Source organism: Caloenas nicobarica, chromosome Z (genome assembly GCF_036013445.1).
Source record: "Caloenas nicobarica isolate bCalNic1 chromosome Z, bCalNic1.hap1, whole genome shotgun sequence".
Classification (NCBI taxonomy): domain Eukaryota; kingdom Metazoa; phylum Chordata; class Aves; order Columbiformes; family Columbidae; genus Caloenas; species Caloenas nicobarica.
The window spans coordinates 66,878,021-66,895,096 of NC_088284.1; the positions used below are offsets into that span (position 1 = coordinate 66,878,021).

A 17,076-nucleotide genomic window follows, 5' to 3' on the forward strand; every position below is an offset into this window, starting at 1 on the left:
CTTTGTACAAGAGGGAATATGACTTAATACTTAAATTTGCTTTCAGAATTGTACCATAGGTAAGTTTTAGGCTCTCTGAAGGGATACTTCTCCAGATTTTTAGGCAAGTATGTTGGAAGCTGCTAGGCATGTTGACTGAAATTTTTAAAAAAGGTAACTAGGTAACCTTTTCTTCCCTTCTCTCTGTTTGTATTGTAGCTAAGCAGGTATGGTCTTAATGATGATCTGACTTAAGGAGTTCTTTTACTTGTTAAAATCTATGTACGTCGTCCCAGAAAAATCACATTTCCTGTAAGTGTTTTGTTTGAGATCCAGCGGTATGTCAAGTAATACAGTGTAGATATTTTGAGTGTTAGATGATAATATTATGAGAAGGATAGAAATATGTGTAATGGCACATTTACTTGCCATCTGATGAGTGATAAGGCTTCATGACAGAGAACCTCAGGCTTGCTATCCTTTGACAGCTTTTTTTTGTGTTTGAGGAAAATATTTATTGATACATTTGTCTGTGTAAGTAGTACCTTTGTGATATGTTATTTTTTCATTTTTATTTTGAAGTTTATATAATACACATCATCATCTTAATATTATAATGGTCTCACATTTGACATACGTCCAGAAGACAGAAATATGGGCTTTAATGGATTCAGATACTCGGTTCTTCTGGATATATATATTCAGGAATATAAGTGAGCACAGCAAGAAGCAAGGGCTTTTAAGGGATGGAAACATGAGTTTCTTTACACATCTTGCAGAATTCAGAGGGGAGAAGAAGATTTATTGGTTTTGTGATGAGTTTCTGTGTAAAAATCAGATGTTCTGGTTGTCTCAGGAGTGACTGAAAATTTTAACAGAAAAAACCCAAGGAAATATAAATCAGATTTTCCACAGAATAACAAAATTTTCTCTTCTGTGGATAAAAATTAACTTTGTCAGTACCAATGTAAGCAATATTTTAATGTTTATTTTGGAGCAAGAGTCATAGTGATAATGAAGAATGTGAATCACTTTACATCATAGGCTTTCACAGATACACCTTGCACTTGATAACTTCTATTTTTTGAATGCTTTTCCTTTTCTGTGCTTTTAATATTAAGATAGCTTTACTATCCTTTAGGTGACTTTGATCTGCTTTGTTCTGGCTTTTGGAGTTGTGACCGGACTGGAATGTGGTTGCATGGGTCCTCTTGTGAATATTCTTTAACATAAATTAGAAGAGACATGGGAGGCAATTGTAGACAGTTACTGCACTTTCTTAGATTGCTGTGATCCATTTCTCTATCAGCCTTTATATAGAAATGGGAAGAGTAGCTTAGATACTGATCAAAGAACTTGTCTTTAGAAAGTTTTTCTAAAGCATTTGACAACAGAGAAAATATTTATGGAAGTTGAGGGCATAAGTTTGCAGGACCAGTATTCCTGCCTAAGCTTTTTACACGTGATTTAAGTTTGTAGAAACTTCATTGTGAGGCGACCTGTGAAGCAAGTGATGTAGCGGGTTTACTCAGAGGCCCAGCCTACACTCTTTCCGCATTTGCTGCAAATGTGCTAATGCAAACCCTCGTTGCAAAAATGTGCTGCAGATCAAGATCGTGATGTGCCTGGTGCAGCATAAAGAGCAAACAGTTCCTCCTGTAAGATTCTCACTGCTGCAGCATAAGACCGAAGGCATGAATATTCTAACTGCTGTTAAACGTGTGGCTTGGGCTTTTTTAAGCCATCTTGGCAAAAGAGAGTTTCTTAATGAGGAGCTGGCAAGAGGATTAAAAGACAGACTTCTGAAGTGTTAATAAGCCCCTGCCAAGCTTGAAAAGCAGCTGAGAAAGAATGAAAATGCTGACATGAAACTGAGTGATGTGGAGCTGGTGTCATAGGCCAACCAGAAATGGGAGTCATCCTCATGATGGCCAGGAAAGGTGTTCAGCGTGGTGGGGGTGGCCTGGAGGCCCTGAGAGTGTCGATGGAGCTGCCTGTGTTTGATGTAATAAAGTTGTCAGTAGAGAGATCTACAGAGAAGAATGACGTCTTTCTGTGGTGAGTGTTTGTGGTTTTGTTTGGTGGTTTTTTGTTTGGTTCATTTTTTGGTGTGGGTTTTTTTGTTTGTTTGTTTTGTTTTATGTGTGTGTGATTTATTGTTATTTTCCCAAGAGATAAAAATTAGGAAAAGCATGTTCCTCAAATCCAGCGAGTGGGTTTCCACTCTGGATTTCTGGAGCCTTTAGGAGACTATTTCAAGCGGCATGTAGCTGATTGTACTGTAGGCAGCTAACAAAAATGAAAACAAAGTATGATTCTGTGATCTGGCGAATCTCTGTCACTGGAGATTCTGGCAAAGTAATTTCAGTGCTAATACTTCACTATTTCAATGCTTACTAGAGAGTGCAACAAGAAAGAGAATGTATCAAACCCTTAGAGCTTATTTCGAGTAACCTCTCAGGTAAATTTGAAGCAGAACGTATTTTCTTCTCTCATTTGACCTCTCAAAACCAAAACAGCATCCAGCCTCACCCCAGTCAAAAAAGGGCACAAAAAAAACCCTATGAAAAGCAATCCAGGGGACTTGGGCTCCTAGAAGGCACATAACCACTGGACTATTGTCTCTTGACTTTTTCTTCACTGTTTTATTTTTGTTTCAGGCTACTATATTTGGCTTCGCTCCAACAGAGTTTCCAATTACAGAAAGAGTTCTCTAACAAAGAATGTTTCCAGGGCTGCAGATGTTTCACTCATTACATAATACTGAGCATGGCTAACCTTTAATGCTTGCAACTGGGGCAGTAAGTGCATTTTATAAAGTACTTCCCTTGCTCTTAGAACTATTATTATTTATTTTTTTCTCTTGGACTATTTTCTTTCCAGCCTCTGGAGTAGTTTCCATCTTCTGTTATGTGAAAGAACAGTTTGGCTACAACATTGATGAAACAAGATTAAACTGGTTTATTAAATGAGTGTAGCTGGACTGCTTGCTGATTATCGTTCTTCCCTCCTCGCATCTTTTCCATTTCTGTTTTCTGTCCTTGGCAATATAACTTAATTTACTGGTACCAAACTTGCCTTCATTGATTCCAGCTGCTTCTCCTCTAGACTCTCTAGGTCACTTCAGAATTTGGTTTTTGGCCTCACATGTCTGTAACCACTCCAATTTTCATACCTTTGGACAACTTGAAATTGCTGTACAATAGGAAGATTTGAACTGTTGAATATGGTAGAGATAGTCTGGACATGGGGTTTGTTTGTTTTCTTCCTTTTTTTTTTTGTCTCTCGCTCTTTTCTTTTTTTCTTCACTTAGGATTTTCCTGAGGGCTGTTTTCATACTCCTGAGCTTCGTGGATCATGGCCTCTATTAACCTCATGATATTTTCAGGCATTGGTAGTCCATAAGTAGCTGTTCAAATTGCTAACACAAAACTTTGCTTCCGAAAGCTTTGTTAGGTTTGCTATGAGCATTTATATCATAACATACTTGCCCCACTGTTTTGTAGCAATGGTAACTGGTTTTGGTGACAGTCAGAAAAAAATCAGACTAAAAGCATGGTTCTGCTTCCTAAGACAGAAACCTAAATTGTTAGCAGTTCACTTTTGTCTCTTTTCTGAGTAATTCCAATTTATTAAATATAAAGCTGCAAATTTGTGATTAGTTTCCTCTCTTCCTTTGATAATTTTTGCTCCAGCAATCCAAGAAATTGCATACAGGACAGGAAAACACAGAAAATGCAAAGGAAATTCAGAGTAATGGAGAAAAATAATCTATTTTGTTTAAGGGAAGATTATCTTAAAATGTCCTCCATTTGTTTCTAAAACAGGTCTGAAAAACTGCAAGACTTCTCAGTAACAAAATTGATGCTTAAGCGGCAATTAGACAATTACTGCTATGTAATTATCACTTATGATACTGGATTTGGAGAAGGCAGTTCAGTTCCTCACCACCCCATTTCTTTATATGAAGCACACTGTTGCATGAATTCAAAGCCCACAGTGTGAAACTGAAAAGGAAAACTATGTTGGAAGAATACTGACACCTGTTTCCCATTATATGAATGATGCATTTGTTAGTGGCTCTCATGAAAATGTCAGTAACAAATCCCGAAAGAGACATACCAAAAATCTGTCGTAGTCAAGCTTTAAGGAATCATGAATGTCTTTAGCCATTGTAGAAGTTAAAAGCATGAAAAAAATATTTTCATTTCCCACCTGTGGTGTGTTAGCCTTTGGTCTCTGGGTATGTCTGCTAATTTGATGTTAAATTTTTTTATATTTAATCAACTTATACGGCTTATTTTTCAGCATTAACTGTGGGGCTGTGTTTGACATTTCAGGAGCTTAAAGCAGAAGTGATTTTGTTCTCAAACATTCACAGTTCACAGAACTCTGGTGCTCTGAGAACTTGGGTTTTAACTCGGGTTTTTTCATACAGGTGGAGGGAAAAAAAAAAGGCAGCTGTTTCACCAAATTGTTTCTAGGCTTGATGGCTTTGCTTCCATAGGAATTTCTTACCTGGGGTGATTTGATGTGATATTTCTGCTCCTTTCCTACGGTAGTGCCCTGATCTAATTGAGAGGCTTTAGAAAACTTTCCTACTAGCTGATGACATTCATTTTATGCCTGATTTTTGTGTTCCGAAGCTGTCAGAAAATAGTCTTGGTGCACAGCTAGTACAGAGTCGACACTTTTTTCTTTGATTATATGCAGATTTGCAACAATTTAGCTATCTGACACACCAAAAAAGCCAGCTTCGATTATTTGCAGTATCAGACCCTGATACAACTTGTTTTCTGGATGAAGTTCAATTAACTGATAAAAGCCACCCTAGAGGAATACTTCGTTAAATGTAATTGGCAAGCCTTTTGTTTGTCACAATGTTAGAGACCTCTACAAGGTAATCAGCTTGTAGCTTGTAACCTATTTCAGTTGTGCAACCATTACCTTCTCAGGTGTTTACCTGAAAACAGCTACAAAGGAATGGTCCTGTATTTGCATATGTGCATGTTCAGACGCAGTCGTGGGTGACATCCAGCCATTCTTGTTCCACAGCTGGTTGTGTTAAGACAGGTAGAAGGTGGGCATTGCATGTCTGTGAAGCCATTTTTGCAACTCTAGCTTTTCTTAATACTCGTGTGATTTAGTCAAGTGACTGTAACTTATTTTGTTTCATAATTTATGACAAAGTTTTGTGCGTTCCAAAAAATGAAGTCTTTAATTGCACATTTAGGAATTCTTTTTCTCTTGTTCTTGACTGTGGCTAATAATCTGTGGACTGCCTTTTTTTTTCTGTTTTAATCCTGTTCAGTGTTAATGGTATTCTTGAAATGATGTTGCTTTACCTTGTGTTTTGTTATGGTGTGTATAGATATATATGTGTGTATATGTTCATGGCATATTCTTACACATGGTAAAATGTGCTTTGTAGAACTCGTATATAGACATGTCCGTGTAACTTCCCTATGTGTTGCTGATGACATCTTAAGTGTTTGATAACTGCCTTGGTTCTTTTGAACTCATTTAACGTTGAATAGTCTAATTGGTAATGTTCCATTCTGCAGTAATTTTAAATAATCTGTGATGCATATGCAAGGTCTGATTTCTGCTGTCCCACATACATCAAACAGAAATACGTAAGCTGGAGTTGTGCACTTACCTGAGTAGAAATGGACTTGCTTGAAAGTATGGTATGGACAAGGATACTGATGTGAGCAATAATAGTGAAGATGGTGCTGGAATGGACAAGTGACTGGAGTGCAAGCTCTTTGGGAACCCTGCGTATATGCCCCAGTATGTTCTGGTTTTGAATGGTAATGCTGGTGACTGCTCACATTTAAGCCTGTGTGGGTGTATATGTCTGCCAGAATCATACCTGTATTTTGTGTTTAAAAAAACAGTCTAAATTTTCAATTGCCAAGTGCAGTCCATGATTGCATTGCTCATTGCTTTTCAAAGTGACTTCAGGTATTGGCTTCCATGTCTTGAAATCTAGTTAAACAGAGATGAGATTTGAGGCAATTAGAACAAAAGCAATCATTCTGATTTATTGAATACAGCTAACACTGAGAACCACCTTCACTGTGTTATATCTGTTGCTATGAAACACAACTAGGAAATAGTTAAAAACCAAAACAAACAACCCCCCCCAAAAAAACCCAAACCAAACAAAAAACCCAAACCAAAACAAAAATACCAAACAAACAAAAGCAAAAAAACCCCAAACCTGAAGAAAGCACTGTTGTTCATGTATTTCCACTAAGGTAAAGTTTTAAAAAATAATATTTGTAGTATCAGTACTAACCATTACATGCAGTAGTAGTTTCAGTCCTTTAGCATTTGTATTTAGATTTGATTTTTATAAGCAGCCCTAGATACAAAACTCTTAAGTGTCCAAGTCCTCACTGCTGGTCAAACGTGCTAAGTTCAGGCTTTTGCATTCTACCTTCTCCTGTCCCAGGTGACTGAACTTTATTATTCTGACTGACGATCACCTGTTTCTGCAAAAAATTCTCTTTTAATCAGTGTCATCAGTTTCTTCACATCAACTTTGTCATGCATTTATCTTTACCACTGTTGTGAAATACCACATAAAGACTTTTTTACCGAGGCCTGTAGTGACAGGATAGGGTGCAACAGTTTTAAACTGAAAGAGGGTAGACTTAGGTTGGACATAAGGAAGACATTTATTAAGATTAGGGTGGTGAGGCACTGGCACAGGCTGCCCAGAGAAGCTGTGGTTGCCGCATCCCTGGAAGTGCTCAAGGCCAGGCTGGACGGGGCTTTGAGCAACCTGATTTGTGGGAAGTGTCCCTCCCTGTGGCAAGAATGTTGGACTAGAAGATCTTTGAGGTCCCTTTCAGCCCAAACCATTCAGTGATTCTGGTATTTGAAATGTGTGCAGAAAGGAGGCAGCTGAAAGCTTTATAAAACCCAGCTGTATCTTTTCACTGTGTATGACAGTGATTTAGCTTCTTCAAATATGTCTTTAAAGACATTTACAAATCTTATTCTAATTTCTTTCCACTTTCAGTTTTAACGAATAGCTGATACTGCTTTATCTGAAGAAGTATGCTGTCTTGCTGGTTACTTATTTTAACACTCTAACATGTATATGCATGTTACACAATGTTTTTAATGTGAATCAGGGACGTTCCGATGTCATGCATTAAAAGAAATTCTGCACTAGTTACTGTGGTATAAAATTACGATTTAACAAGCATCAATGAAGATTCCTTTATAGAAAGGGGAAACAAATTCTTCTTCTCAACCCTTCACCAATAACGTTATTTAATCTCAGCACAAAGTAAAAGAATTGTTTGTGTGAGTAAAGAATCAGATCTCTCCCTTCACTACCGCAGCAAGGATGGTCTCTTTCTGAATTTCAGAAAGGTAAACAAACTTTGCCCACCCTTCCTCTCTTCTATTTAGTTCATTGGAAATAATAGGAAGTTGCACGTATAAAGACTTGATCACGTAGCTTAGCAAGTTCTGTATGGGGGAGTAGGCGCATGTGGTAGTCCCTGCATTGCCTATCAAGTTTTGCCTAGCGCACTGGTTGAAAAACATAGTAATGCTTCTCTCTTGCTCAGATTGTAGCCAGTAGATTTTCCAAGTGTTGCAGATGACTTCCTGACATGCTGTCTTGTATCCATCCAATAGAGTCTTTGTCTTTCAAATTAGTTTAGCAAATCCAGTGTCTTCCCTGATTTTATGCCAGGTTTTTTTAGGAATAAATCTATGTGTATACATTTTTCATTTAACTTCTTTACTACCAGTAGCACAGTATAATTCGCTTGCAAACCTAAGCATTTGTGTAGAAGTTCTGAGTTGTGGTTAACATCTACCTTGCTTAAAAATCTTAGCTGTGCAGGCTATTTACAAAATAGATGTTTCAGCAACAGTACACAAAATATGCTCAACTTATTCTTCAGTCTGGAGTAAAACTGACTTCCTATGCAGTCTGGTTACAAAAATATTTGAAGTTATGGGGAAATTGAGTTCTCTTATCTAGGTTCTTCAGTCATCTGTGTACAGACGCTGCAGGCTTCCACACATTCTAAGTGGCAGTTTCCACACATTGTAGTTTTTCGGCACTGTCAGTATCTGACAGAAGATGTGAGTTTAATAAATTGCAAAGTCATGCGTTAGCCATTCATCACTTGCAAAAATACCTTTATGGTTTCAGTTCTTTCACCATCAGTTCACCAGTATTTTCAGCTAAATAGATTTCTGGGCTTTCATTATATTGAAAATGGGCTGAAAAAGCTCTTTATGGCTTTTCTAAATTTGTGATTTAGGGTCAAGAATATCTCAGTTCTGAATCTTCATTTGTGTTGTGAAGGAAAATGGTCACTGACTGTAAGAAAGAGTTGGTCTTTCTTATAAAATATCGTTAAAAAGCTATCTACTTTTTCAAGGGAGTGTTGTATAAGATAAATACAGTTACTTCACTGCTAGGTACTGCAGTGTATGTTTCTTCCGTTGCAAGAAGGTTGTGCTTTGTCTGTGAAACTGGCTGCCATCTCTCTTGTGTCAGGCTTTTACTAATCTGATTTCATTTCTTTCTAGTGGACACTTGCTTAGTGCAGACTTTTGAAACTAGTGAGATTTTTATCAATCAAGTTCAACTCTATGTAAAAAATAAACTTGAGAATAACTTTCTGTGTTCAATTTATATATAGCATGTAGTGAATTTTCTTCGCAGGTAGTAGAGTGGTCAGAGATGAGGAAGTGTGAAGCTTTTAAGATCAAGATTTCCAAGTAACATAATGCTAGCTGAACTCCTGAGCCTTATGCTGGTTTTTTTGAGAAGATGCAAGATAAGCACTCCAGTTAGGAGTGAACTGAAAAAACCTTTCACATCCATACACACTTTTGACATAAATTTATTTTATTATTTGTGTGTGGTGAGATACCAGCATTTGTGCCACTTTTCTCCAGAAGCTGAAAGGAACAAGCAGTTATCAAGGATTTGCCTGCATGTAAGCCTTAAAAACAACTACCTCTGAACCCACTCTATGGGTGGTTATTCTTACTCTGAAGTGATCGCATGCTCATGTTTCCAAGAATAGCTTCTCCTTAGTAGTGTCAGGTGTAAGCACGGCATTTGTATGTAAACTATCAGATTGGCATTAATGACAAACCCTTGCCCTTGGTTGCTGCTGTATGCAGTATTTTAAAGCTTATTGTTTCATTTTCTTTAAGTCCACTTGCCAAAAACTGCATTTACCGGTACCATTTGTTTCTAGATTTATGCTGGCTTTGCAATCTAACTTTAGAGGATAATTCAACACTTAACATATTTCTAGGATTAGGACCAACCTGTAGTTAGAATTCGAGACTTCCATGATTTCACGATGGGTTCAAAGGGAGACAGTAAAAATTATGCCATGACTTTTTAGGAATGAAAGACTTTAATGAAAAGTTCTTCTGCAAAAATGGCCTCTTGTCTCTACTAGGATGAAAATTCTTGGAAAGTGGAGGATATTTTATTTTCTCCGCTTCTTTTTTTTGGAGCAGGTCTAAACTGTGCGTTAGAGGTTGCTTCAGAAGTGCCCAAATTTCTTTGATTCAGCATGATAGGTCCCAAGTGGTATTGGGACAGTGTTGTGTAGTGACAGCAGTTTGGTACTGAAATAAGTTGGCTGCAAAAGTTCTGTTGACAGGCCAAAAAGCAGGCCATATTTGGAGCAGCGTGTTAGACTTACACAACTGTGTTGCTTGTGGTTTCTGAGTTGGTGCTCCATCTACCCTGCACAACTTCGTTTGGTGTCTTGGTTATGCTGATGTCCAAAGTGTGTTTAAAATGCTTTCTGAAATAATTGTCGACTTTTAAGACTATACATGCTGTCTGCCAGATCACCCTCCTACCACCATTGCCAAAAGCCCTTTTCAGAAATTAAGGAGGCGGCCTGAACATTGTCAAGTTAATGCATCTTGCATCTCAGATAATATTTTCACAACAGATTTTTCTTTCAATGAACACTATCTTCAAATAAAACACCAAAATGAAAGGCTGAATCATACTTTCTGACTTCTAAAAAGATAGAAAAAAATTGCATGTCATGCATGTTTTCTCATAGAAACTTTCTAACATTTAATAGTATTAGAAAATAAATGAAAATTTTTTTGATATTAAGGTTTTAGCATACTAATTTTGCTGATATTCCTTTCTGCTGCATCTATGTCTTTACTTTGGATGAACAGACAAGCACTTTCCTGTAATTCCACACTTGAGAAATAAAGTACTGCTTACTGTACTTATGTTATGGAGAAATCTAAGCAAAGGTAACTTAACTACAAACAGCCTGTGCAGGGGTAAAGCAAATGATGTCATTAATGAATTTAAATGGAGTCTTGGGAAAATATTTGTGGATCTAACAGTGTTAAGATAAATATTTGCTGTTACTCAGAGCATGACACATAGCTGAAGCAGACTTCCAGAAGTGAATATGTTAGAGAAATCTCCTTTTTCTGTGATTTGCAGGTAATGTAGAAGAAAACTTTTTTATATATCTAAAGAATAGGAGTCCTCCTCTGTGAGTAAATGGAGACTGAGAACTTTGAATTCGTCATCTCCATTTTGGAAGTGAAAAGCTTGTAACTATCTGACAAAAGCAACACAGCTATGAAATAAAATACAAAGACAATACTTACTTTGTCATTTTCATTGCAGCTGCTTGTAACTCGCTCTCACAAATTTTTATGTCTTTGCAAGAACAACTCTTTGTTGTGGTTCAGCTAACTGTAAATAGAGGAAATCACAGTCTAGCTATATTGACAGAAAAACTGAATTGGTGTTTTAGACACCAGTCAATAAATGGAAGCAATTTCTAATTATGTAGTATTTTTTTCATAATTGTTCAAAATTCATAAAAGTAATTATTCGAATGGAAACTTTCTTCCTGATGCAATTTCAACGTGAAATCTCTCCTTAAGAAAGGGCTATGGACTACATGAAGCTAATAGTTTATTTGCTGTATTTTTGATAGAACACTGTGGAAGAATTGTAAAATTACATTGTGGCTGTGAGAAAGGCTGTTGACTTTTAGGAAGGTCAACCCTACGTGGATTGGGAGAGGAGAATGCTTTATCATATTTCTGGCATTTAGTAGGGAAAAGAATCTATTTTTTTCACTCTTGCGTATTTTTTGCTGAACAGGTGTCTTGACTTAAACGAGTCATACTAAGCCTTTAAGTGTTGTTCATGTGGGCTGCTTTTATTTTTCATCTACAAAACTAATTACTTCCAGTGGGAATTCCTTTCAGAAAAGCATGGGGATTATTAAAGTGCATCTTTTATTCTGAAGACTTTTTTTTTTCCTTTTTTTTTTTTTTAGTCTTTCATTTAAAAAAATAATTTTGGTCCTAAACTGCTTACAGCAAATTTTGCTATTGTGGCCTATGAATGACTTGGAAAACTAACTTCACTTAAATAATTTCTTCTTAGCCATTATGGATCTATATGGATTTGGAGGTTTGTAATTCCTCACACAGTATTGCTTACATTCTTGAAACAGAATTCCTAATTTTTGGTTTTAGTTTGACTGAAACTGAAGTATATTTGTAGACTTCAAAAAAAAAGATCTTTTATGGGACTTGTATGTTGTGTTTGTTTGGTTTTTTTCCAATATATCCTGCACTTTCATCATCTAACACCAAGGTAGCTTTTTATTTCTGGAATATTTTTTCTATTTGGGTTTTTGCTGGAAGGGGCATGGGGTGTTAGAATAAAAATCCCAGTATTTTCTAAAGGTTGAGTTTTCTTATTAGTCTTGTGATTTACAGAAACTTATTCATAGAAAACTGTCAGAGGACAGTATCTCTTGAAATTATGGTGGGGAAAAATTGCTGCAATAAAACTTATGATAGAAGACCCTTTAGAAGAATTTTTGTTCCCTTGTCTATTAGCAAGAGCAGTGTGCATACTTATTCTTGTATGAGGTGTCACAAAAATAGCGGAAAATGGCCATGGATTCATCTTGTTCCCTCGCAAGTCAGGCGTTTATTTTTTTCCTGCAGTTCACAGGGCAAAGTATCCTTGAAGTAACTGAATTCTGTTGTTTCCATTTGTTTTGATGGTTATTTGCTAATTTAGAATTTAGTGTCTATTTACATTTATAAAGCTATTGCATTCAAGAAGATAACCATGGCTTGATTAAGAACTATTAGTTTAAGGTCTCTTGTGAGATATCTTGTTGCTTTAAACCTTTCTGAAATTGGAGAATAAGTTCTTGAAGAGGTGAGTTTTAGTGCTTGCTTGAAACCTTACTTCTCTTATCCTTGTGGAAAAGTAAGGGAACTGTTTTGAGTGACTTGGAACGTTTTGAAAAACTCACTAAATGTTGTGCTGACATAAGAGGCTTGTGTGCCAAGTTTCTCAGCTGAATCGTCTGGTGACTCTGACTTTTGCCTGCCATATGTTACACAGAGTTTCTGTGAAGTAAAACATAGGCACATCTAAGGAAAAACATAAAATTGTAGATGTAAGTGTATGCTCCTTAGCAACCAGTTGCTACAGTCTTATTGATCCACGCTGATAAAAATTTGGGAATGGCTACTCTTCATTTGCATTCTAACCTTCCAAATCTTAGTATTTCATTTTTCACGTCCTTTTAAATTTTTGTCCCTCTGTTTACCCAAGAAACCTAAATCTTCACTTTAAAAAACATGCAAAGGTAACATTAGCGCAATTCCAGGATTACAGCTGAGATTAAAAATAAAAACTGTTGTGAGATTTCTGGCAATGTAGGCTGCTGTTTTTACTGTTTTATATCCTCCTCTGTGTGCTTGAAGTAAATGTGGGTGAGGATTTTAATGGTTCATTGAGAGAACATGATATTGAGCTGTGTGAACCTGTTGCAGGTAATAAAAGACTGGATCATTTAACAAAAGATTTTTTTGTTTGTTTTTAAAAAGAATTTATATGATGCCAACCACTTTCCTATTTTTAGCAGCGTGTTCCAGTAATTTGGTTTCACGCATGTCAAGTGCAACCAGTACTTTCCAGATTACAAGATATTCTGGTGTAGGACTTCCCTTTCTTTATAGGAGAGCATGGAGCATTTGCTTTCTTTTCTGCCCCGCTTTCTTTTCTGCCCCTCTTTGTAATTCTGTGAACAAGTCCAAGCATCTAAGAGGCAAACTGAAATGTCTTACACTTAACAGTTTTATGATTAATCCAGTGCCAGTCAGTGCCGCTACTGAAAGAAGGGTACTGCTGCTGCTTTTGTGCTGGCACAGTGAATGGTTGGAGAACTGCTCTGGTTGAACACTCAACAATCTCTGCCAGGTTCAGCCGAAGCAATTCCTTGTTCCAGTTCATTACGCAGTTGCACAAGCTATAGTCCTGGACAAAAGTGAAGGCAGGGATGAGCAGTGGCAGTATGGGACGGACCTTGTAACAGAAGCACCAATTTATATGAGGTTAAGTTGAAGCCATTACCCCTGCATTTCATGCTGACTTGGCTTACCTGTAAAGGGCTTTATCACTAATTTCATGTTGTTTGTAACAGTAAAAAGGGAAAACTGCTGCAGGTTCTCTAGTTGGAATTGATTCAGAAGCTTCACAAGTAGCTATGACTTTGGAGTAATTTTCTTGTTCTTCAGTAAACCTAGGCGCTGAATACCTGACAAATGGAATAAACCTTTTATTGTTCCTGTTGACATGGCATCCGTGTATTTTAGGTCTGAAAACTCAGTCATGTGAGTAGCTGTCCCATGGCTTTCCCCTTTTCAGGGGTGCCACACACTTCTGTGTTTTCCCAGGATCTCTGTTTATGGATTGCCCTACAAACGCTGTTAGCCACGGTATTTAGAGAACACTGAAGTGATGTTGTGAAAAGCATAGTAGACAAATATTGTAGAAAAGAGTCTTTTAAAGGGTGTAGGTACTTTTCTTTCAGGTTTGAAAGAATTTGACGAGTTGTCATTTCAGTGTTAGAAAGTACAAAATGGAGTTAGTTGGAGTATAGAAGTATTACAACTTTTCATGAAGTCATTTCCTTTCCTTACTTGCATCTCATGCTACAGTTCCTTGCAATACAGTGGTTAGTGCCTTAGTTGCATAATCTTATGTTAAGATTTCTTGGTAAGCATGCAGGATGAGTAACTGATCTTTCCTTCAGGTGAGTACTCAGAACACTTTTGATAACAAGTTTTAGAAGTCTTGTAAAGTGTGAAGATGGAAAATAGCTTTTCAGTACAATTTTCATAAGAAAGAGCAGCGTAAGAACAGGAGGAGAAACCAGGTTGCAGGAAATAGGATTATACCGTCTCTGCCAAACCACCTTTCTGTTAGCAAAGGCCAATGTTTTTGCAGTTAAGGGTCTAGGATGTTCTAAATACAATAAACTTTTCAATTTTGGTGCATTTATTGTTCAGTAACACCCATGAACAACCGCTCCATGGTAGGTGGGACCTTCGCAGCTGTGACAGTCCTGTTTTCAAAGATGGGAACCAGACTTGCATTCTTGGTTTGCTTTCTTGATGGGATCCCTAGAAATCTGGTGATGGAAACGTGGGGATCTAAAACGTGGTCCCTAGCTTCCCTGAAGGGCTGGAACAGTATTCAGGTTTATTGCTTGACAGCTACTCCTTAAATGTTTCTCACTCAGCTTTTAAATAGATAGGTGTTTCATGAGATCAGGTATTTGAAATTGTGCTTGTGATATTTGAGCATAGCCTGTCAGCTAGTTTTAATATTATAGAAACTTCTGTTTCGCTGTTTTGGAATCATATGCTTAGTGAACATTGCTGGCACTGGGAGAACACTTTGCAGATCTGGAATGTGCAGCTAAGCAGTGATGTGTACTGCCTGATCAGCTGATGAAATGTGGGTTTGGATGTGTGATTTTTGTAAATGACTTTCAGATGTTACAGCTGCCAGCTGAATGTCTCAAGACTGCACTTCTAGGTCTAGATTATGAAACAAAATGGGTGAAATGTGCAGAAGATGAACTAGTGATTCTGTAGTCAAATTACTCCATAACAAAAGGCAGAAAAATATAGATGCTTTTACTTAGGTGTACTTGCATTAATTTAGAGGCTGCGAGGAGCTTGAATGGTCTGATAGCTAATGCCAGGCAATTTTCTGTGTTAGGAACTTCGAGTTCTTCTGTTCTTTATCTCACTTAAACTTACTTCTGTTAAAACATTACTTTTACCGTGCTAGAACTGAAATCCAATTACCAACAATACTAAATACTAACTTTTTAAGCAGGAGAAATCAAAGTTTGTTTTGGAGTTTCCCTGGAATTTCCATGAAATCTCTGTATAGGAATTCTTTTATTTGCAAAAATTTCTTTAAAGGTTTTAAATCCTCATACTTGTTGAGGGAAGAGATTTAGCTTGAAAGCAGTGTTTTATTTCTCTCTCTTTATTTTCCCTAGGAAGTACTAACATAACCATGATAGAAGACAAAGGTCCACGAGTGGCTGACTATTTTGTGGTGGCAGGGCTCACTGATACAGATACCGCAACCCTCTTGGACCAAGAAATAAGCCGACACGAAACAAAGTCAACTGGTCCAAAGGCTCCAATTACTGACATTGCTGTGATAATTAAATCAGCTGGTGAAACTGTCCCGGAGGGGTACACCTGTGTTGAAGCCACCCCTACAGCTCTTCAAGCCAACTTGAACTATGGAAGTCTAAAGAGTCCTGAACTTTTTCTTTGCTACAGGAGAGGCCGGGACAAACCACCTCTTACTGACATTGGGTAAGATTTCTATAACAATTCAGTTCCTCCTTCAATAATGATCAAATCTTACTCTTCATAGATGATGATGAAAACGGATGTGATAAAACTTTTAAAACCACATTGTGTTTGAATCTATATTGCTTATGGTATTTATCCATGTGGATTTTCTTTCTGAAATAAGTTGAAAGAAGTATCAGTCTTCTCGTGAACTTGTCATTCTAAAGTGAATGATAATGTTTTAACTTTGAAAGGTACGAGATATATATATTTATAGAGAGAGAGAGAGATCAAGCAAATCAAATGTGAGAAACGAAGTTCTTTACTGCAGTTCTATGAAAGGTGAGAGAATAGTACAAAATGAATTTATAGAAATGGAATAGTGCAAATCCAAAAATAAGACATGCTTAATCTGAAAGTGATGACTTCAGAAGACAAAAATTATTACTTTGTGGAATTCACTTTAATGCTTACAGTAAAAGATGTCACTTAAAAATGGTAGGACCCTGAAACAAAGATTAAAATTATCCAGCTACGTGGAATCTTGTAGCCTGCCTTACTGTCAGATCAGAGTATTTATGGGGTTGCTTACAAGTTCTGACATGATTGGTTGCAAACACTGGATTGTATAGTCTCTTGGTAGCTCTAATCATGCTTCTATTTAAAAAACTATGCTCTTTGGTATCTGAGGTGTAAGTTCCTAAAGAGTTTTCACAGAACGGTTGGGGTTGGAAGGGACCCCTGGAGATCATCTAGTCCAACCCACCTGCTAAAGCAGGTTCACCAGAGCAGATCACACAGGAATGTGTCCAGGCGGGTTTTGAACGTCTCCAGAGAAGGAGACTCCACGACTTCTCTGGGCAGCCTGTCTCAGTACTCTGGCACCCTCAAAATAAAGAAGTTTTTCCTCACGTTTAGATGGAACCTCCTATGTTTCAGTCTCTGCCTATTGCCCCTCATCCTGTTGTTGGGCATCAGCTAAGCGTTTGAAGACCTTAGATAGAGCCAATGCTTTAAGTTCAATGCTTAGTAAATGCAGGAGGCAAACTCAACAGCTCTGAACTAATTTTGTTGCTTATAGGATACTGAGTTTAATGTAAGTATTCAGGACCAAGATCACAAAATCCCCCAAGATCTTGAGGTGGCATATGCTATTAGCATATCGAGGTAATGCTCAATCTGTAATAACTCATGCAGTGCTACAGTATTGTCTAAATTGCACTGTGTAGCAATTCTACCTCTCTGGGTTGGATAAGGACATTGTAGAATTACTGGCAATGTAATGAGAAGGAGAAAATAGAGTATGAGTGGAGAGAACTGTTACAATGATGGCAAAATAAGGAAATGTGTTTTTCTTCATTTAGTTATCACATAAATAGTAAAGAGTAAAAAATATAC

The 17,076-nt window shown here is 37.2% G+C and overlaps 1 protein-coding gene across 1 annotated transcript in view; it reads left to right on the forward strand.

Annotated features, from left to right (window-relative positions):
* DENND4C (DENN domain containing 4C) overlaps window positions 1-17,076 on the forward strand; it is a 75,741-nt gene that overhangs the window by 7,010 nt on the left and 51,655 nt on the right. Inside the window, exon 2 of the mRNA XM_065657686.1 lies at window positions 15,372-15,699. Coding sequence (XP_065513758.1) covers window positions 15,389-15,699 — 311 coding nt within the window. The 5' untranslated portion in view covers window positions 15,372-15,388. The remainder of the gene's footprint in view (window positions 1-15,371; window positions 15,700-17,076) is intronic.